General features: G+C 39.6%; 1 protein-coding gene across 5 annotated transcripts in view; it reads left to right on the forward strand.

Annotated features, from left to right (window-relative positions):
• The window catches only part of Shprh (SNF2 histone linker PHD RING helicase), a 68,324-nt gene extending 56,887 nt beyond the window's left edge, over positions 1-11,437 (forward strand). For 2 of the 5 annotated variants that reach the window (XR_871438.3, XM_006512740.4), the window contains exons 27-30: positions 111-197; positions 939-1,117; positions 6,164-6,244; positions 7,290-11,437. Coding sequence is in view for 4 of the 5 variants with exons in the window: in XM_006512740.4 (XP_006512803.1) it covers positions 111-197; positions 939-1,117; positions 6,164-6,244; positions 7,290-7,386 (444 nt within the window). In the remaining variant the exon portion in view is untranslated. Of the gene's footprint in view, positions 1-110; positions 198-938; positions 3,461-6,163; positions 6,245-7,289 lie in introns of those variants that run through there. The other 3 variants (NM_001077707.1, NM_001284354.1, NM_172937.3) reach the window with 3 other exon arrangements.
• Positions 11,438-23,745: the final 12,308 nt, after the last annotated feature.

Consider the following 23,745-nt stretch of genomic DNA (forward strand, 5'->3'; position numbering starts at 1 on the left):
TTTAACTGAAGTACAAAAGTTACTGTGGTTTAGTTATGATTTATTCTCTTCTCAAATCTCTTTGGCTAAATGCTGTGTGTAAACACTTTTTTCTCACTTTTATATTCTAGTGGCAAGATGTATTAGATATTATTTCAAAAGCTCTCACGGACAACAACATGGAATTTACACAAATCAGTCGCATTAAGACATTCCAGGTGTGTCAAAATTTTGCTCATGTTTTTAACAGATCAGTTGCAAACTGAAACTGCTGTTTTCTGGCTGACTTTGTTTATCTTCTGTCCTGAACCCTATAAGAAGGTTTTAAGTTCTTGATTATCTAGGAAATTAACATCTTAAAACAAAATAAAAAAAAAAACTGTAGATATTTTTGATATAGACAAACTAAAGATTGTCTAAAAGACAGTCTTTTATAAAACATTTTTGTCTTTAGATCTTTTTCTTTAATGTAGGAAGAAATGGCCTTGTAGTATTTCTTTTGAAGGGGTCCTTGTACCCTGGAATTGTTTTCTGTGTACACCCCCACACACACTCATAAAAAAAGTATATGTGGTTAAAATTTTGCTTATATCAAATTCAGTACAGTCTGACCTATAATCTGAGATGCACTGCCTGCAAGAATAAGTGAAAATGCAGTAGCTTACTATCTTACCTCACATGAGCTTTGCATAGTTTTCCTTTCCCTCATCTTTCTCTACTCTCATACAGTTCAGTTGTCATGTATCACATATATCTATGATGTAGTTTCCACTACATGCTATAAAAGCAAAAGTGTTCGTATGATTCTCTTCAAAATCAGGAAAAACAACAACATTCCAGTTCCTAAAATTGGTGGATTAGCATTTAATCTTCACTACCATGTTCATCTTGAGCTGTAACGTAAGTGCTCTGATTCTAATCCATCCAGCTAAAGTTCAAATGTACCTTTCTTCTTTCAGGAGAACCTCTCAGCGTTTAAATACGATCCCCACATCAATATTCTGCTGCTGCCCCTGCACACAGGCTCTAATGGATTAACTATCATTGAAGCCACCCATGTCCTCCTGGTGGAGCCCATACTGAACCCTGCCCATGAGCTGCAGGCCATTGGGAGAGTGCACCGAATTGGACAGACCAAGTAAGGATGGAAATTGGCATTTGTCACCTTCCTTCAGGTTATGAGAAACTAATTCAACATTTAAATTCTTTATTTATGTTTACCATACCCTGTCTGATTTTTAAGTACACATTCTGTCTCCCTCACCTAAAATGTTTGGAACCAGAAATTGTTTAGGGTTTTTTGGTTTTGCTTTTTGTTCTTTGGGGGATTTGTTTGTTTGGTTGGCTGGTGTTTTTACATCCTGGACTGTTTGAGGAAAGGGTCTATATTTAAATATAAGATTGATTTATGATTCTTTTACCTCATACATAGTCTGAAAATAATTTTATATATTATATTTAGTATGTATTTTAACTATAGCCCATCACATTTCCACGTTGTTACATGTCTGCATGTTCTGTGGCACGTGCACCCACACAGTGAATGACCCAAGAAGTCTGTGTAGTTAAAAATAGTTTGATTTAGTGCAGTATCTGAACCAATAGTCATTTTTATGTGATAGGTACTTTCTTTATTCAAATACCAGATTGTATCTGTAACTCAGTTTCTTACTTATTTTTTTAGGAGTATTAGAGGCCTTGAATGTTTGAAGACATACAGATACACAAGCACACATGACCACACACTAAGTACTTACTTAGTCTTACTGAGCATCTAAACTGTGTCAGACATTATGCTACGTACTGGAGATTCCAATCATACGACAATCCCATCTAGAAGCATACATAAAAGGCCATTGTGTAGTACAAGTACAAGATAATTTAAAGTTTTATGAACAAACACAATATGCTAATGTGTGTCCTGAAGAAACACATTAGGCTGAAGGATTGATTATTTTAAAGTTAGGCTAGAAAACAAGTGTGGAAGAGTTGCATATGTAGAATTAAAGGGCAGATAAGCTGACATTTCCTAGGGTTGTGAACAGTTTGGAACTGCTGAGGTAAAACATGAGAAGCAGTAAATGAAGTCTTACATGCCAGAGTCGGAAATATGGATTATTGATAAACTTCAGTGATTAACTGGCCTCTGATACACTGCATCTGACTTTGGTTTTTTAAATGTGTGTGATAGGCTAGAGACTGAGCTTAGTGGTTAAGAGCACTTGGTTGCTCTTCCAGAGTTCCTCCTGAGTTCAATTCCCAGTGCCACATGGTGGTTTACAGCAATCTATAAAGGGATCTGATGCCCTCTTCTGGCATACAGGTGTGCATGCAGCAGAGCACTCATACACAACTTAAGTAAACAAACAAGTAAACATGTGAGTGCTAAGGATCAAACTCAGGTTGTTGGTTGACGTTTACTTTTACTAGTTGAGCCATCTTGCCCACCCCCAACACTGACCTCTTGTTATACCAGCTTTTTCTTAAAACATAGGTGGACTTGTCTTAGACTTAGAAGGCTAAGGCCATTAAGGCTGTTGCTTCCCAGTATATAGCCTTTCTTTTCTTCTTCAAGAGACTATCTTAGTGTTTGTATTGTTCTCCAGTGACAGTCTAGCCTCCTCCTTCAGAGTGCCTTATCATTCCATTATCACTTACGTAGTTGGTGTTTATCAGTCTCCACATGCTTCCTTCAGTGGTCTTTTGCTGGGTACTTTCTGTGTGCCATGTGTAGTTTTAAGCATTTGAGATAACCTTATGCAACTTCTAATCTAGTTGTATGCAGGATAATGTATCAAAAGTTAGTATGCAATAGATTGAGGAAGTAAAGAGTATATTGTGTTAGGACCAAACCTCAAGCTGGTGGGATAGTAAAGAACACAGATGACTTGGAAGCCAGCCACACTGAGAAGGTAACATCTAAGCAAAGCATGAAAGAGACTGGAACTATAATCATACTAATATCTTAAGAAAGAATGACTAAGCACACAATAACAATCAGTGTGACATCTGTAAGTCAAGAGTGTTCCTGGGTTTTTGTTTTATTATGTTTTTTTAAAAAGGATCCTTTAGGACAGTTTGGTAATCTTTATGCTGTTATATCGTATTTAGACTCATCCTTAAATCCTAACATGGTGGATGTCTCAGCAAAATCACATCATCTAGTAAGTGCAGATACTTCAGGTGTGAGTGAAAGTAAAAACAAACAAACAAACAATCAAAGAAACAACACCAGAGACTTCTTTTGATGTGTATGTAGAGTAGATTTGGAGATCTGATTTATAGACTAAGCATACTTCTTTGGAATTTTTGTATTTAAGAAACAAAACTGTGTATAATATACTGGAATTCATGTAAAAACAAATTTCCATCAACTTAAATCACTCTTTACCATTAAAATTATTTTTAAAATTGTATACCCATGTAAATCTTAATTACACGATTTAATAATAAAGAGCTATACTTGTTAACATGCTAAAAAGAAAGAAAAAGAGGATCCACAGATGCTACACTGAAATCGGTAGGAAAGAAACTCAGTGGGGCTTGGGAATCATACTGGGCCTTAATTGGGAAGCTGTGAGCAGAGGAAGGACACATCTCACTTCAGCCTTGAAACAATCATTCTGAGTACTGTGTGCAGGCTAGGGAGTAAGGGGAGCAGGGAGGCCATGTAGTCCTGATGACAGTAGGAGGCAGCTTGTATGGTAATGGCAGTGCACCCAGTGAGAAGTTTTGAGGCTCTCGGTTTATTCTGGAGTAGAACTGACAGTGTTTGTAGGCATAGTGGTTAGTGGGTGAGCAACACTGTGGGCTTTGGCCTAGACAGCTGAGAGGATAGAAAGCCTTTGGCTGAGTGGAGGAAGACTATGAGATAGAACAGGTTCAGTGGCAAGAACAAAGGTCTGCTTTAGATATGTTTGAGATTTTATTAGCTATCCAAGATATGTATGTTCAGAGACAGGGAGAGAAGCCAGGGCTAGAGGCACACACTTAGACATCAGGAGCATGTGATGGTATTTTTGAGTTATGAGCATGAATGGAATTATAAAGGAGAGAAAAAATAGTGATGGGCCATGAACTAAATAAATTCTGGCACAAGTAAGCTACAAAGCCCTGGGAAAAGAAAAGACACCTACATGCTTAGCTGTTACCTGCTGCTAAATATGTCAAAATATGTTAAAATGTCAAAATAGAAATCTTCCTATTAGAGTTTTGACCATTAATTTTATTTTATCAAAAGCAGTTTAAATGGAGCAGTATAGGCAACTACTTATAAGGATTTTTTGTTCAACTCTAGTTCAACAAACACAAATAGGATTACATAGCTTGTGTAGTGACACGGCTAGGTAAACAGTGGCAGGTGCACCCCTGCTACCTGCCTGTCCCTGCTTTAACCATGGCTCCCTACTCTTACTGTGCAGCCCATAGGAATAGGATTTTGAGAGATTTTTATTGCAGAGTAAAAGAAGAAGAGAATAAATTTAAGAATTATTTTCTTTTTTAAATTAAAATATTAATTAGAGAATGATTCTTTTAGAAATAGAAAAACTAGGAAAATATGGAAGAAGTGTGCTGAACATTTTCCATGCCTGGGCAAGAGGATACGGGACCTAACACTGATTGTTTTCAAGCGAGAAGAGTGTGGCTCTGGTAATGGTTAAGAGAGCATAGCATAGGGGCTGGTGAGATGGCTCAGTGGGTAAGAGCACCCGACTGCTCTTCCGAAGGTCAGGAGTTCAAATCCCAGCAACCACATGGTGGCTCACAACCATCCGTAACGAGATCTGATTCTCTCTTCTGGAGTGTCTGAAGACAGCTACAGTGTACTTACATATAATAAATAAATAAATCTTTAAAAAAAAAAAGAGAGCATAGCATAGTGTTTGTCCCTTTATTACAGTGGAAGAGTGTCTTTTTTTAATCCCACTTGTCCTAAATCCCACCTCTTTTCATATTCTCAAGAGGCTTCATCTTGAAAAATATCACATAAATATGTCTGAGTGTTAATCATTTTTAAAGTGACACTCCTTTATAGTCTACCTCCACCCGCTTGATGTCCTCTTCTGTCAGCCTTTCTATTTTGGTGGCTGCCCCTGAGTGTACCACTGAAATGAGGCTTAGAGTTTAACTGGTGCCTACTTCTTGCTGTGGTCTAGTGGTTCCTTTTATCTACTCTCCCTAGTTGCTAGTTTACCCAGTGCCATGACATTAAGTAGTATGAGTGGGTGGACGACCTTCATGGGAGTATCCTTGCGCCTCGATAATACCAGCTTTATATATCTAGCTATTATCTGTACATGTATCTAGGAACTTTATATTTCCCCTATTTCCCCTAGGATATCGACTAGATAGCTTAAGTTTGACACAGGTAGAGCAAAACTACATCTGTGCTACTCTAAGCCAGCCCAAGCTTTCCTCATATTTTAATGTGTCTTTTGTCATCTATACTTGCTCAGACAGGAATCTAGGACTTTTCTGTATCTTATATTCAAATTATTTTAGTCTTGATTCTTGTATTTCAAAGATATTCCTCATTTTTTGACTAATTCTTATCCCGCTGACACAAAAGCACAATCCATCTCCTCTTGCCAGGATGACCTCAAATTATATCTCTTCTCTTCCTCCATAGCAGCCAAAGCATTTCCAAAGTACAGTCTAGTGTAAATCAAAATATGTATAACTACTAGAGCACATTTCTTTATAACTACAAAATCCAGTTCCTGGTTAGATCCTGCAGGACTACCGTTTATGATCTGAACCCTGCCCGCCCGTAACCTCATGTTGACCTGTTGCGTTTATAACACACTTGTGCCATGCTCGTCTGCTGTTGGCCCCGGAAGTATTTTTAGCTTTTCCCAAGCATGTACTCATCCAGTAATATATATGAACATTGGTTTCTGTCTGCATGCATTCCTGTCCCTCCTGTGCTTAGTGCCTAATGCCCTTCTCTAACTGAACTTGCCATACGTAGTCTGTGCATGCAACTGTCTCCCTCGTGAGAGGGTTAGTTCATGAAGATCACATTGGCGGTATGTGCTGTTGACTTGTCCCTGAGCTCACTCATAAAGACCTGCCACAAGTGGGCACCAGTGGACTAATGGATGTAGCATGTGTATATAAGGTCATTTTCTACTCATTTGTCTTAAGATGGTCTTTAAACTTAAAATTATTATTTGCCTTCTAGACCTACTATTGTACATAGATTCTTAATTAAAGCAACAATAGAAGAACGGATGCAGGCAATGCTAAAAACTGCTGAGAGGAGGTAGGTAACAACTTACAAGTGGGATTTCCCATCACTTGAGAGTTTGAGATCTTCTGGATGACAACAAATGATGTAAACACTAAATACTTTTTCTAAAAACCAAAGAAAAGCATGTTATCCAAAGCATGTCCCAATTAATGTTTTGGACAGTCTATATTTGGCTTAAGATAATTTAATAGATTACAATATGCACAATTAGCTGGCTTATCTTTGATATATTTGATTACTTTTTAAATGAAATGTATTGTTCTCTCTTAGCTAAACTTTTATCTGATATGTGTCAAACTAAACATGCATTAATGTTTTATAGTTTATGCTTACCAGTCACGCAATAGGCATGTCTGAATTTAAAGTCTTGGCTGTTGATTTGTGTCAAATCCATAGACATCAGAGTAGTAGAATGATCAGAGCAGTCTGAATTAGGACTTGGTCTTGCAGTCATTACTCTTCTAACATTTGCACGGTAATTTTCCTTCAAAGTCATATTGAAATAAACCAGTACCTTCCTCCTCCCCGTGAAATGGGCGGATTGGAAGTCACCCAAAGAGAGATGATATGATAGCTCTTTCAAAGGGAGGGCATCTCCAGGGTATTTTGTAACAGAAACCTTCTCAAACCAGAAATTCCATACTCTGATGTAACAAGAAAGATGCCGCCATCCGAAGGGCTTTTCATCTAAACATGAAAGATGTTTGTTCTTGTTGTCACATGCTGCAGACATAGTGATTTTCGTTTCAGTTACAATAATACTGAACTTCTTTGTAAATGGCGAGTTTAGAACCTGCTTGACAACAGTTGTCAGATGTTTTATCTTCTGTTTTTTATTTGTTTTGATTTCTTATTAATTGTTCATAGAAAGCATTTTCTGACAAAGCTTCAGAATTATTTAGACATTTTCACTGATTTTGACAAGATGTAACAATTACTGTCTACTTGTGGCTCAGTGATGACCACGTATGGCAGATCTGTGCCTCACTTTATTGTCATGCATATAGTCTCTAACTCCTGGCCATGCCTTCTCTCTGTGCCTCTGAAACTCTTGCAGCCACACAAGCTCATCCGGAAAGCATTCTGAAGCCTCTGTGTTGACTGTGGCTGGCCTGGCTGACCTGTTTACCAAGGAGAACGAGGAGCTTGAATGAAGCCGTCACATCATTCCACACAATGTTAAGATAGAACTTCACTTCCAGAGATGTCAAGAGAGTTACAAATTAAAAACAAAAAATCAGTAAATATTAGTAAATACTATTTTAAGTTGAATGAATTTATTTTGTTATACTCTAGCCTAGTAATAATTGGCAATTGGTTCCTTTTCACTATACCGATTTCACACCATTTACAATGAATTTTAACTTTACACTCCTAATAGAACATTAATTTTTTTGTTCCACTTGTATATCTATTACTAATAAGGCAGGGGAATTAAGAAAAGGGGTATTAAATAATTTTTCCATTAGTAGATAGATGTTTGTTATAACAGGAGAGAATATATAAGAAGGTTACTTAGTCTAGTTTTGTATGACCTGATGTGTACAGCCAGTGTAAATAACATTTTTGAAAGGGCCTTCAGCATCTTTAGCATAGGATTCACCATTATATTCTCAGTAATGTTTTAAGAAAATGCTAAACTATATAATAAGTAGTTATTTGCATGAGTTTAAACTGTAACACTGTCATTAGCTCCTAATAATAAATCACTAGGTGGTTATATTGTGTTTTGTTACTAAATGTTAAAATACTGAAAAATTCATTTTTCTATTATGTTTAAGTGGTATCATTGTTAATATTTTTAAGTGGATTAACATTTACCTACAATGATCTCTTTAACCTTTTTAGTAAGTTTTTTTTGTGTATGTGTTTTAAGATGATGTATCTGTAAATATGGCTTTTTAAAAATCATCATTGTACTGAATTCATTTCTTGTGTTCCTGTAACTAGTCATTTTAGCCACTAGTTATCTAAACCTACAATAGAGTTTATTCATTTCAGTTACTCTGTTCTTAGAAACTAACTAGTGTTTGATCTACTACAAGAGAACGCTGTGTTCACACATGCATAAACTGTAAGTGGTTAAACTCTCTCTTCTGTGAAGAATTCATGGATGACTTTGAAATTACAAAATAAGAAGTAGCTTGTTGTATCCTAGCCTTGTGTTGGAATATAAATGTTCTTGTTTCCTTCCCTTTAGCTGTTGAAATCAAGGGACCCTCAAGGTTCATTAGCTCCTACCTAACTGTCCATAAAACTGTACTAGAAGTAGTTCCTGGGTCTCCTTTATCCCGTGAGCTCTGGTGCTTAAGCTAAGGTGCATTTTCTTATCCAGGTTTATAGGTGACAGGTCAGCTGAAGAAGACACGTTTTTTGGGTGCTTATTCTTTAGTTGAAGGGAGATATACATTGATTCTTTTATATGAAATTAAACATAATATTTTTACAGCTCTTTTACATTCACTAAGAGCTTTTCTGTGTATTCATGTGGTTAATATTCACAACAGTCCTGTGAAATGGATATGATTAATGATATTCCTATTTTGAAGGTAAAGATCTAATGCTCAGGAGGAAACTCGCCTATGATATGTAGCAAACAGACAGAGCAGTCCAGGCCCCCTGGCTTCATGTCTACTGTTCTTCCACCGAGTTGTGTGCCATGCTGGGGTTCAGAAGCCTTGTGGGTATGACTTAGAATGGGATTGTGTAAGTACTTATTTTTGTTTCCTAATATTTCATGTGCTATGTTCTAGGAAAAACAATTTGATATGCTTCAATTAGAAAATAACATAGATATCTATACTGATCAGTATTAGAGGAAAACTATTCTTATTTATTTCAGTAAGATACCTCAATTAAATAAATATTTTAGTGGAAAATGAAATTATGGATTGTTTTATTTCTAAGGTTTAGATCATATGAACTTTGGTTTTTATTGACTCAACAGATAGTATCAAATTGCCAATTCTACACTATTCCATATTTTATTTACATTTGTCATGTCTTCTAAACAATTATGATAATACTACTACTTCAGAACTAATGAGTCCACATATATAATAAATACCCACATCTTGGCTGCAAACAAAAGAAATTTTAGATTCCTTTCTCAATAATTTTATATTCTCTGAAATATCACAGTATGGCACTGTGCTAGCAAACCACTGAGGATGAGTGAAATGCCCAGTCCTTACAGTTTAAATGTATTTCTATTTAGGGAATTGTTTTTCAAGTAACTCCAGATGAATTTACTAGGACTGAAGATTTATCTATGTAAATTGTAAACATCCCACAAACTGGGCTTAAAATCCAAGTAACTTTACTGTGTCTATTGCATCAATATTTCTCTTTCTATATGATCTTAAGGTAGGTAAAGGACCATTTTTAGAAATTGGTCCTTTTGGAAAGTATAACTCAGTCTTTTTAAATGCTTAGTATGTATAAATCTCTGGATTTCAGACCCCTCAATCCCTTTCACATCTTTAATAACATTAATAATCTCAACATAGAACCAGTGCTCAACAAGCAGTACATAACAAAAGCAACTACTTATAAATATCTAGCAGGTTGTGACTAATCATCAGCTGAAAACCTCTTCCAAGGGACAAAAGCAAAAATGTCTTTCCATCTCTTCTCTCATTTACTAACCCTTCCCAAAATCAGTATGATTGAATTGTCTATTCATTAAACTTGGAGATACCTTATTAGAAATGCAGAAACTACACTTCTACTTAAAAGGACTCTCTAAGACATACTTGGTGTTTGTAGCATTAATTAATCAGAATTCCAAGCATAATATGCCATTTTACATATGCAGTCACTTTGCTGTGTCCAGGTAGTTTCCTCCTAGTTGTCCATTGCTTCTGGCTCTTAGAGTCTTCATCCTGGATCCCTTAACCTTGGGGTGGAGGTGTGTGACAGGTGTCCTGTTTGATGATGAGTGTTCTGCAGTCTGTTATTATCTACACCTGAACCGGTGGTGAGTCTTTGTGTTAATCATCTACTGAATAAGTTTCTCTGATGAGGATTCAGATGCATTAATTAGTGAGTATAAGAGTCAGTTTAGCCAGACCATGGTGGCGCACGCCTTTAATCCCAGCACTCGGGAGGCAGAGGCAGGTGAATTTCTGAGTTCGAGGCCAGCCTGGTCTACAAAGTGAGTTCCAGGACAGCCAGGGCTACACAGAGAAACCCTGTCTCGGAAAAACAAAAAACAAACAACAAAATGAGTTTAATATCCATTTAGTAGAAACATTGTAGCAGGTTCTTTCCTAGGTTCTATGAGACACCACAGACTACGAAAGCCCTGCAACAGGAACTAGTTGCCTCTTTTGCAGTTTTTGGCTATAGAGATCCTACACATCCTTACGTTACAGGTTATTGCCAGTGCTCCTGTTTATGCTATAGAATTTGACTGTAAGAACCTATTGCTGAAGACACTGCATACCTGAGTCATACAACATGGAACTGCCACTGACCTAGAAGCCTCTTCCTTGTTAGGGTCATGGAAGGTGCGGTGCGTGCTACCTAGCAAGGAAAGGAGTTTTCTGTGTCCCGGCTGTGAACCATATGCTTCTCAACCTTTTTCATTTCTTTTCACTTAATTAAAGTCTATATTATTTCCCCCTCCCTCACCTCTGTCCTACCCATCCGTGTTCAAGTCTGCTCCCAAATTCACAGCCTTCTCTTTAAACATTGTTGATACATATAAGTGAATAACATAAATATGCCTGCTGAGTTCTGTCCAGTGTTGCTTGTCTTCGTGTAAATATTTCTAGGGCTGGTTATCCAATATCCAGTACTGCTTTGGTATTGGATAACCATTTGGGGGCTCATCTCTTAGGAAGACCAATTTTTCTCATCAATTGTTTGTAGCTCTTCATTGAGGAGTGGAGCCCTGTGAGATTTCCCCTATTTATGTTGGGATGTCAATTGTGATTGGAATTATTCAGGTTTCGTTTTCTGTTTTAATCTTACAGTTGCTCTCTCAGATCAAAGTTGTATGGGAAAAATATAGACAAATCATGCTGAGTATCATATTTCTGTCCTGTATTATTAAATAAGTTCATTTCTAGAAGTGCTTAACCTAATTTATTCCTAATTATGGATGATTTTTTTTCCAAATAGTGTTTATGGTAGTCTTCCCAGGATGATTCTTTTAAGATAATGGATCCAACAATAAATATTATATTTTGAGAAACTCAATTTTGTGTTCTTTTTTTTTTCTGTTAGTGTTCTGTGTGTTACACAAATGGGTATAGGAATAGCTGTTTGATTATCATTCTTGACTTAATCTCCCTAGCTAGTTGTAGATGAAAATAAGACGTTTAATAAAACATCAAAATATGATGCCCATGTTGTAGAAAATATTGTACCTGAGGCCTCTCAATTTATAACTGGCAGCCATAGTTGCAAGCCTGTTATGTCTGAAATTGCTAATAGTCACCTCAACTGAACTAGCTTGTAATATAGTTAAAATGACCAATCAATGTTCAGATGAAATTCTTAGGCATGAAGCAAGTCAGACAATTAACTTTTAAGCACTCTCATTAGTGCTCTAGATATCTGGCACTTGCAAGCTTCTAAAGAAACAAACAGCCTTCCAACCCCCACAGTGGTCAATATCAATGCATACATCTCGAGAGGGACATTGTCTTATCCCAGAAATTCAGCCCAGTAGCACTGGTCTTTTTTTGGCATTCTGATACTGAATTGACTGGCACACTGTAACTAAGGTTCCCATAGGATGTATTGTGGAATGGGCATAAGATAAGTCAGTCTCAACCTCAGTGTTACCACATTTTGGGTTAGATAATTCTTGAGTACAGTTGTACATTAAAAAAATGTATCCAGGACCTCTTCCCACTAGATTTTACTTATAACTGCCACCCCCTAATTTACACCAAAAAAAAAAAGTTCCCTAATATCTCTAGGACAGGGGCAGGTAGGATTGAGTCAGTTTTTGCATCACTGATAATGAAATATTCAAAATACTGTGTAAAAAGCATTTAGTTGGTGTATTAGTCAGGGTTCTCTAGAGTCACAGAACTTACGGATAGTCTCTAGTTAGTAAAGGAATTTATTGATAACTTACAGTCGGCAGCCCAATTCCTTACAATTGTTCAGTCGCAGCTGTGAATGGAAATCCAAGGATCTAGCAGTTACTCAGTCTCACACGGCAAGCAGGCGAAGGAGCAAGAGCAAGAGCTAGACTCCCTTCTTCCAATGTCCTTATATTGTCTCCAGCAAAAGGTGTAGCCCAGATTAAAGGTGTGTTCCACCACACCTTTAATCCCAGATGAAAGGCATAGCCCAGATTAAAGGTGTGTTCCTTAACTCGGAGATTCAATCTTCTGGAATCCATAGCCACTATGGCTCAAGATCTTCAAACCAAGATCCAGATAAGGATCTCCAAGCCTCCAGATAAGGGTCACTGGTGAGCCTTCCAATTCCGGATTGTAGTTCATTCCAAATATTGTCAAGTTGACAACCAGGAATAGCCACTACAATCCACCCCTTGTCAACTTGACACAAATAATATCTCATGTTCACATGAAACAATAACAAGGTTGTAAATACGCCTAACATGATATAACTATCCCTCGTACAATCGCAAACGCATTAGTAAATTTACAATGGGCATTCATATTACTTTATAATCCTCGTTTCTGCAACTGGTTACGTGGCCTTAATTGGTATTTATAACTACCTTCCTCTACTACCCATTCTGTATTTCCTTCACCTTCAGCCAGCACCTCAGCAGGTCTTGGCTCTTTTCCTGGAGGATTGACCCATACCTTCATTCCTGATGGGTCTGCGTCCTTTGTCATCCTGCTTGGATTAGGCTGTTGTAGTTTCCCATTGACTTTAATCACAGGACATGGTAGTACTAAGAGACGCCCTAAGGGATCTCCTGCACTCCAGACATAATCTTGCTTACCACCATTGTGAAGAGGTAATCCAATTTCCCCATGGTAATCTGGATCTATCACCCCTCCTAACACTGTTATTCCTTTTTTAGCCTGTTGGTTTAAGGGCATTAGAAGCCCAAAATGACCAGGGGGAAGTCTGAGCTTCCAGTTCAATGAAATGTTTGTTGTAGCTCCTGGTAGGAGCACTCCCCTCTCTGGAGCCAAAACTTCTAAGCCAGCAGAACCTAGAGTTATGGGGACAGGAAGCAAAAATTTTCCTAGAGGGTCACTAGGAGTGATAGTAAGTGGAACTATTCCGTTTTCCACCCCTTGATTCCTGGACCCATGAATCCTGGCTATGGGTGAAACTGTACCATATATCGAGCGCTGATTCAAAGCATATACTGCCTTCTGAAGAACTCTGCCCCAGCCTTCCAAGCTGTTACCACCTAATTGGCACTGTAACTGCATCTTCAAAAGGCCATTCCATCTTTCTATCAGACCAGCTGCTTCAGGATGATGGGGAACGTGGTAAGACCAGTGAATTCCATGATCGTGAGCCCACTGTCGTACTTCTCTGGCTGTGAAATGAGTTCCTTGGTCAGAAGCAATACTGTGTGGAATACCATGACGATAGATGAGGCATTCTGTCAGTCCGTGAATGGTGGTTTTAGCAGAGGCATTACGTGCAGGAAAGGCAAATCCATAACCAGAATAAGTATCTACTCCAGTAAGAACAAAACGCTGTCCTTTCCACGAAGGAAGTGGTCCAATGTAGTCAACCTGCCACCAGGTTGCTGGCTGGTCACCTCGAGGAATGGTGCCATATCTGGGGCTCAGTGTTGGTTTCTGCTGTTGGCAGATCTGGCAATCAGCAGCAGCTGTAGCCAGGTCAGCCTTGGTGAGTGGAAGCCCATGTTGCTGAGCCCAAGCATAACCTCCATCTCGACCACCATGGCCACTTTGTTCATGTGCCCATTGAGCAATGACAGGGATAGCTGGGGAGAGAGGCTGATTGTCCACAGAACGGGTCATCTTATCCACTTGATTATTGAACTCCTCCTCAGCTGAAGTCACCTTTTGGTGAGCATTTACATGGGACACAAATATCTTCACATCCTTTGCCCATTTGGAGAGATCTATCCACATACTTCTTCCCCAGATGTCTTTCTCACCAATTTTCCAATTGTGATCTTTCCAAGTCCCTGACCATCCAGCCAATCCATTGGCTACAGCCCATGAGTCAGTGTATAATCGTACATCTGGCCATTTCTTCTTGCAAACAAACTGTAATACCATGTGTACTGCCCGAAGTTCTGCCCACTGTGAAGATTTCCCTTCACCTGTGTCTTTCAAGGTTGTCCCAGAAAGGGGTTGTAATGCTGCAGCTGTCCACTTCTGGGTGGTGCCTGCATAACGTGCAGAGCCATCAGTAAACCAGGCTCTAGTCTTCTCCTCTTCGGTCAGTCGATCATAGGGAACACCCCATGAGGCTATAGGCACATGTTTGGCAGCAGATGGCATTGTAACAGGAGTAGAAACCATAGGCATTTGAGCAACTTCTTCATGTAACTTGCTTGTGCCTTCAGGACCTGCTCTGGCCCGATCACGTATATACCACTTCCATTTGATAATAGACTGCTGCTGTGCGCGTCCCACTTTATGACTTGCAGGGTCTGATAGTACCCAGCTCATGATGGGTAGTTCAGGTCGCATAGTAACTTGGTGTCCTATTGTCAAACGTTCAGTTTCCACTAAGGCCCAATAGCAGGCCAAGAGCTGCTTTTCAAAGGGAGAATAGTTGTCTGCAGATGATGGTAGAGCTTTGCTCCAAAATCCCAAAGGTCTTTTCTGTGATTCACCTACAGGGGCCTGCCAGAGGCTCCAAACAGCATCTCTATCAGCCACAGACACCTCAAGTACCATCGGGTCTGCTGGGTCATATGGTCCAAGTGGTAGAGCAGCCTGCACAGCAGCCTGGACCTGTTGAAGGGCCTTCTCCTGTTCCAGGCCCCACACAAAGCTAGCAGCTTTCCGAGTCACTTGGTAAATAGGCCTAAGTAACACACCCAAGTGAGGGATGTGTTGTCTCCAGAATCCAAATAGACCCACTAAACGTTGTGCTTCTTTCTTGGTTGTAGGAGGGGCCAGGTGCAATAACTTATCTTTCACCTTAGAAGGAATATCTCTGCATGCCCCACACCACTGGACTCCTAAGAATTTCACTGAGGTAGATGGTCCTTGAATTTTGGTTGGATTTATTTCCCATCCTCTGATACGCATATGTGTTACCAATGAGTCCAAAGTGGTTGCTACTTCCTGCTCACTTGGTCCAATCAGCATAATGTCATCAATATAGTGCACCAATGTGATATTTTGTGGAAGATCCAAACGATCAAGATCCCTTCTAACTAAATTATGACACAGGGCAGGAGAGTTAATATATCCTTGAGGCAAAACTGTGAAGGTATACTGTTGGCCTTGCCAACTGAAAGCAAATTGCTTCTGGTGGTCCTTATGGACAGGTACTGAGAAGAAGGCATTTGCCAGATCAATAGCCGCATACCAGGTGCCAGGAGATGTGTTAATTTGCTCAAGTAAGGAAACTACATCTGGTACAGCAGCTGCAATTGGAGTTACTACCTGATTTAGTTTTCGGTAATCAACTGTCATTCTCCATGATCCATCTGTTTTCTGCACTGGCCAGATAGGAGAGTTAAATGGAGATGTGGTGGGAACCACCACCCCTGCATCTTTCAAGTCCTTGATAGTGGCAGTAATTTCTGCAATTCCTCCAGGAATACGATACTGTTTTTGATTCACTATTTTCTTTGGCAGAGGCAACTCTAAAGGCTTCCATTTGGCCTTTCCAACCATAATAGCCCTCACTCTACAGTTCAGGGAACCAATATGAGAATTCTGCCAATTTCTGAGTATATCTATCCCAATTATACATTCTGGAACTGGGGAAATCACCACAGGATGTGTCCGGGGACCTACTGGACCTACTGTGAGTCGGACATCAGTCAAAACTCCATTAATCACCTGCCCTCCATAAGCCCCTACTTTAACTGGAGGGCCACAATGTTTCTTGGGATCCCCTGGGATCAGTGTCAACTCAGAACCAGTATCCAGCAGACCCCGAAAAGTCTGATTATTTCCTTTTCCCCAGTGTACAGTTACCCTTGTAAAAGGCCGTAGGTCCCTCTGGGGAAGAACTGGAGAAAGGGTAACAGCAAAACCTTTGAGTGTCTTATCAAGATCCTTCCTCAGAGGAACCTGGCCACCCCTTCATTCAAGGGGTTCCGGATCTGCAAACTGTCTCAAGTCTGGAAATTGATTCACTGGCCGAGATTGCTGTTTACCACGATCTAATGTAGCCTTTCTTTCATTTGTTTGAGAATTTTTCTGCTTATACAGATCAAACAAATATGCAGTAGGCTTCCTATGTATTTCATTCCTGGAAACACCATGATTGATTAGCCAGTACCAAAGGTCCAAGCGAGTCATGCCATTATAAATTTCACCTCTCCTGTGCTGACCATTACTGGGTATGTTATTATAAACATTCTTTTGTCTACGCTGTCCATTATAATAACTAGAATCACCTTGTCTCGGGCGATTCAATGCTGCCACCTGGCCCTTGTTACCTCGGAATCCAACTAAACCCAGTGAATTTAATTCATCTAATTGAGCAGAAGCATCTCCAATGCTAAGATCTGGCACAAGGAAAAGGGAAAGAACAAAACCCTTCAAATGTGCTGGTGCCCCTCTCACCAATTTGCGTCTTATAGAGCTGGTGAAAGGCATATCTTCTGGACCTTCCCATTGTGGACAATTATGCTTTACACAATATATCCACTCTAGCATTGCAATTTCCCTAAGTCTTAAAATCCCTTCATCAACACTAAGCCATGGAATATCAGGCATCTCCAAGTCATTTCCAGTAGGCCATCTTTTGATAAACACCTCAGCCAACCATTCAAACAAACTTTTGACACCTTTTTTAACTATGCGAGCTTCCGTATTAAACCTAGAATCTCTACTCAGAGGACCCATGTCAATAAACTCAGCCTGCTCTAGTTTTATGTTCCTTCCACCCTTATCCCACACCCTTAAAATCCATTCCCACACATATTCACCAGGTTTCTGCTTGAATGAATTAGCAAACTCATTAAGCTCCTTAGTAGTGTAGCGAATTTCCTCATGGACTACACTTTCTACCTCCCCTCTAGGAGCCTGTTTTGCTTTGAGTCTGGTTACAGGTCTAGAAGAAACTATTGGTGGGCCGTGAGCAGACTCTGCAAAATTAATTTCCTCATGTGGGGAAGGCATTATTTCAAGAGGTGGGGCTGAGGGTACTACTTCCTCAGGTGGGGCAAACCCTTGAGAATCTGAGGATTCAAAATTCTCAGCTTCAACATGGTCTTCCCACACATCCCCATCCCATGTTGTAGGATCCCATTCTTTGCCAATTAGAGCCCTTACTTTAACTGTCGACACACTCTGAGGCTGAGACTTGAATTTTCGCTGTAGTTCAGCCAACCTTACAATGAGAGTTTCTGTTTGATTTTCTGCAACTTGAGCTCTATTGCTACAAGAGAGAAGATTCTCCTCAAGGACACACTTAGCAACTTTTAGATCGTTTACTTGTGTCTGGAGCCTTTCGATTTTATCACACAACTCCTTCCTTTCATTCATCATTTTTTCTACAGATACTAAGAGCAGCCAGCCAGTAAAATCATTTTTCGATTTTTTCCCCATCTTGTAGAAAGCTTTGTGCACTGAATCACCTAATTCATTAAGAAAATCAAGGGCATTAGCTTCTTTAAGTTCGGAATATAGTTTCAACCATGGGTCTTCAAAATTCTCTGAGCTCCCAGGAGGGAGAGAATCTGGAGAGGTTTCAATAGTTGAAAGTGCTGGTGGATCAACAAGCCAATTCCAGAATTTTAAAAGATTCATCCTTGTACTTCTGTTACTCTAGAACCACTCCTGGTACCAACTTCTGTATTAGTCAGGGTTCTCTAGAGTCACAGAACTTACGGATAGTCTCTAGTTAGTAAAGGAATTTATTGATAACTTACAGTCGGCAGCCCAATTCCTTACAATTGTTCAGTCGCAGCTGTGAATGGAAATCCAAGGATCTAGCAGTTACTCAGTCTCACACGGCAAGCAGGCGAAGGAGCAAGAGCAAGAGCTAGACTCCCTTCTTCCAATGTCCTTATATTGTCTCCAGCAAAAGGTGTAGCCCAGATTAAAGGTGTGTTCCACCACACCTTTAATCCCAGATGAAAGGCATAGCCCAGATTAAAGGTGTGTTCCTTAACTCGGAGATTCAATCTTCTGGAATCCATAGCCACTATGGCTCAAGATCTTCAAACCAAGATCCAGATAAGGATCTCCAAGCCTCCAGATAAGGGTCACTGGTGAGCCTTCCAATTCCGGATTGTAGTTCATTCCAAATATTGTCAAGTTGACAACCAGGAATAGCCACTACAGTTGGTCATAGCTAGTTTAAGTGGCTTATGACGAATATAAACTGCCCCCAACTCACTGCTCATGTGTTTAGACAGTGGGTTTAAACAGATGGTAACAATGTTTGGGGGCCATTGTAGAGTCCCAAGTATCACAAATGGATCACTGAGGGCCGGCTTTTGAAGGTGATAATCTAATTCTGGTCATGGTGGACTGTGCACTCTGAGCCTTTGTCCCTTGGATTCCCTCATCTGGTCACAGCAAAAAGAAAAGTAACAGATACAATGACCATTTGGGAAGTTTTATATTTGGCTCTAAAGTTTGAACGCAATAACTGAAATTGCAGTTGAAACTATAGACATAGTGAGTTGTTGATATTATATTTTAAATTCCCATTTGGAAATGGGAAACTTTCAAAAGGATAAAAGCATGAATTGAGAATCAGTTTTGCCAACATAAAAAGCTATGAACTGAGTATGTGTTGATTGGCTTGATTGTGGAATTATTGCATAATAAATACGTGTATCAAACTATTACCCTGAATATCTAAAATCCACAGGTTTTAGATATCAGTTGTTGGGTGTGTGTGCTGTGTGTGTGGTAGGAGGTGTAGTATGTGTAAGGTTTGCTCTCCATTGACATGTTGGTAGGGGGGCTCTGTCGCACTATTGCCCAGACTAATCACAAACTCCTGTGCTCATTCTTTGTAACTCAGCAGTTAGTTGCCCAAGTACCAAGAATCCAGATTTCTGGTACTGTACACTAAACGTTTTCTTGTTTTCAGTGGTGGTCTGATTAAGGGCACCACTAAGCATGACAATATCCTGTTCTGTGGCCTATCAGCCAAGTCCCCAAAAATGAAACTCAAAAGTTCTGTCCTTGTGTACTTCATGGGCTCTGCATGTGAATTTAATGTATTCTGAAACTGGGGAAGATGACCTTTACAAGCACAATTGTGGTAACACTAAAATATGCCTTTACAGAGTTAATATTGTGACTCTGAAAGGGCTCCACCTTTATCAAGAGGACCAAAGTAGACCTCATTCATATCACTGCCTTCTAAGGCTAGGGTTAAACAAGTGTAATGGTTTCTTTTTTCTTTCACATTTCCTTTTTTTTTTTTTTTAAGTTTGTACTGCCTAATTTTTTAAATTATCTTCGATCTTTTTTTACAGTCCAGTCGTTATTCCCCTCCCCCACCCTCCCCCAACCCCCATTTCCAAGATAATGTCTCCTCCCACACACACCCCACCAGTCCACCCCCATTCCCTGGAGCCTCAAGTCTCTCAAGAGTTAGGTGCTTCTTCTCCCACTGAGGCTAGACCAGGCAGTCCTCTGCTGTATATGTGTCAGGGACCTCCTATCAGCTACTGTATGCTGCCTGGTTGGTGGGTCAGCATCTAAGAGATCTGAGGGGTCCAGGTTAGTTGAGACTGCTGGTCTTCCTGTGGGGTCACCCTCCTCAGGTTCTTTCAGTTTTTCCCTAATTCAACCACAGTGGTCCCCAACTTCAGTCCATTAGTTGGGTGTAAGTATCTGCGTCTGACTCAGTCAGCTGCTTGTTGGGTCTTTCAGAGAGCAGCCATGCTAGGCTCCTGTCTGTAAGAACACCATAGCATCAGTAATAGTGTCAGGCCTTGGAGCCTCCCCTTGAGCTAGGTCCCAATTTGGGCCTGTCACTGCACCTCCTTTCCCTCAGTCTCTTCTCCATTTTTATCCCTGCAGTTCATTTAAACAGGAACAATTCTGGGTCAGATTTTTTTATTCTCCTCCCTCTCTTGCCCTCCTTTATCCTTTAACAAGCATTGAGACAGTGAAGCTGGCATCTCCCAGACACTTACTCATCAAAGCATGCTGGAAGGAGCATTCTAGAATGAGAAACAAAGAGCTTTCCCAAGACTCCTCCCCAGTGTTCATGCTCACATTACTCACTACAGATGCCATTATAAAGGAATATAATGTCATAAGCACTCAGGCTTTCTCTCTGAACTTTTAAAAAATAAAATAGTCGCCAGGCGGTGGTGGCGCACTCCTTTGATCCCAGCACTTGGGAGGCAGAGGCAGAAGCAGGTGGATTTCTGAGTTCGAGGCCAGCCTGGTCTACAGAGTGAGCTCCAGGACAGCCAGGGCTATACAGAGAAACCCTGTCTCAAAAAACCAAAACCAAAAAAAAAAAAAAAAAAAAAAATCTTTATTAGAGTTTTGTTAATTACTAGTATTAGAATAAAGCCCCTGGCTATATTCTGTATTTTATTAAATGTCACCACATTCTTCTGCTACTCAAGCTCAGAGGTTCCGATACTCAACTGTGGAACTGTCTGTTAAGTTCTCTCATCCCTGAACACCCATCTATCAGCCCTCAATATCCAGTTGTACCCCAACTACCTTTCATCTTCTTGCCAGCTACTACTTTGTCCCAGACATCCTAATTGTTCACAGGATTGTGACAGCCTCCTACAGTCTTTTTCCAGAAGAGTCATCAGTTTTAAGACGCATGGCAGATAATCAGGTCATGTCATACATCAGTATAAAATCCTCCCACTCACTAAAGAGAACCCTAAATCCTTATAAGGGCTAGAAGGCCCTACATGATGCAGCCTTCCATTGTGCAATTCTACTCGTCTTCTTCCACATATCCACTCGTCTGCTCCATCCTCAGAATGTATGTTACTGTGCCTCAGACACGACCAAGCACACTTCCACAAGGTCTTTTAATTGTCCCTTTTGCCTGTCACTCTCCCCAGACATGCTGTGCCTTCTGCCCACTTTCTTTCTAGTCTCTGCCCCACAACAGCTTATAAGTGAGGCCATTTCAGTCATTGCACAAAACTGAACCTTTCATCCTCTACCTGCCTGTCACCCTTAAGCCTCTTTGTGGTTTGGTTTTATTCTACTGAGGTCGGATATATTCACTTTATAAATCTTTCCCAGCTTCCTGCAGAAATTAACCACTGAAAGCTAGAATTTTGTTCTCAGCTGTAATGTATTAAATAGCGCACAGTAGAGGCTCAAGAGGTAATGTTGGGCACTGTTATACTTGGAGGGAGGATTGCTAGTGTTCCAAAGACTTTTAATAGACTACTCAAATATCCTTCATGTTACAATGTGATATATCTCATTTTTCTATAAACCAGGGTAGGAGATACATTTTATGTACCTGTTAAGCCCAATTATTTATGCAAGTTGTTTCTAATTAAGACTTTATGTAAGCAAGACTTCAGCTTCTGCTTGATCTATAATACATCTCATTGTCATCTCTATGCCTCTTCTCTCCTGTCCCAAACTTAGGCCTTAATTTTTTACTCTTTTGAATATATCTAGCACAACTAAGGAAGGAAGGAAGGAAGGAAGGAAGGAAGGAAGGAAGGAAGGAAGAGCACCTGAGTTCTGACTTTATTAACAATCTGGGTCTTGTTGAATAGGTCAGTTTGTCTCTGGACCTCCTCATGTAAAATAAACATTGGGCTATATGAGCAACTCCAAAAACTATTAGCATACTTCATCATTTGTGGAAAAGAGTTCAAATTAGACAAGAACTGTGCTTAACTAAAGCCTTTTCCATACTCAGAGCAGACCTTCAGAATAATTGAGGAAGCTAAAATAAGAAAGAAGGAAGATTTGAATTTAAATAATTTTTCAAGAGATATACATGCAATTAATAGAATTTAAGGAATGAGAAGTAATGAGATTTATAAAAAGCCAGAATCTTGAATAAAAGGGAGGTGAGAAGAGCATTCTAAGTCCTTCCTCCCTGAACCGTGGGTATAATTGGTAACTATTCCATTTGCTTTTCCATGTATTGGGGGATTTGTTTCTTACTTTTGACATTTTATGGAACTGTATATTAATTAAAACTGCATATACAGCTTTTCCACAACCATTATTTTTACTATCCCAAGAGGAAGCAGTAAGTTTTGGCATAGCAAATAATTCCGTACAGTTCAACAAATATTTATTATAGGTCTTAAATATTTACTAATTGTGGCTTGTTTAAGTCTTGGGCATCTGATTATGTAACTAATAGCATGTCATTATATAGAAGGTAAAAGATGTTTGTACACACAGATAAGCACTGGAGAAGCCAAGAAAGTTAAACTCACAGATACCATCAAAGGAGAGAGATGTTTAGCCTGCTCTCCTGGAATGCTGGGAACAGATAGAGTTTAGCTTTGCTAGTGATCCTTTGCTCTGATGAGCCAGACTCTGCCCTTGTCTTCCAGAGTTTATGCTTTGCTTGTCCATACCCTTTAATTCTAAAACTTTTATTGAACATTACTTGTTGCCACTAAACTAATCCTTGTGAGAGATGTCATTTGTACTTTGCAACAGTCAGTGTTAGGTTATCTTAGGACCAGGACAAATCCTCACTCCCACAGGGATTGTATTTACCTCAGTCATTTTCCCTAGACCCTTATCTCAAGTATTGTCTGTAAGTCAACAACAAAAATACAGACACCATATTTACTTTATAAACAGCTTTAGTGGAAACATGTCTTGAGCTTTAATGAGGCTGAGTTGTTACCAAAAAACGTTTTTCTAAAATTGTGAAATACTTAAATATGGCAAAAATATAATATGAGCTGATGTCAGACTTTAAAAGTCCTGGCCTAACACCTGTACCTAAAAATGTAACTGAGTTTTATTCTTGTCTTTTTGTGGATCATTTCTCTCCCTGCTGTAAAACCTGAAGGGACCCTCCACATCTGATTAAACTAACACTTCTCTGAAAAGCAGGTATATGGTCTCACTTAACCTTTCCCATTGGTACATTATTTCCTGACTCCAGGAACTTTTTCTAAAACTGCTGCTCCTACAAAGATAGTCTCATTTCCCCCTGTCTATTTAAACCACTTTTCCTCTGAAAGAACTCATCAGTCAGATTCTGACTCTGAAAAGGCCAGAAGTTAACCAAGATGAAAGAAAATGTAAATGTCTGTACCGCTGCCTTTTTCTTGAGATCTCATTTGCATCAGACTTCCAAGAGTTCGATGTCTAGCTGACTCATCCTCCTATCTCTGTCTCCCCAGAACTGGATCTCTGATGTGTAGCTTTTTTTTTTTCTTGAGTGCTGAAGACCTGACCTTAGCTCTTCATGTATGTGTGGCGAGAAGCATTTTTACTAAC

Source organism: Mus musculus, chromosome 10 (genome assembly GCF_000001635.26).
Source record: "Mus musculus strain C57BL/6J chromosome 10, GRCm38.p6 C57BL/6J".
In the NCBI taxonomy this organism is placed as follows: domain Eukaryota; kingdom Metazoa; phylum Chordata; class Mammalia; order Rodentia; family Muridae; genus Mus; species Mus musculus.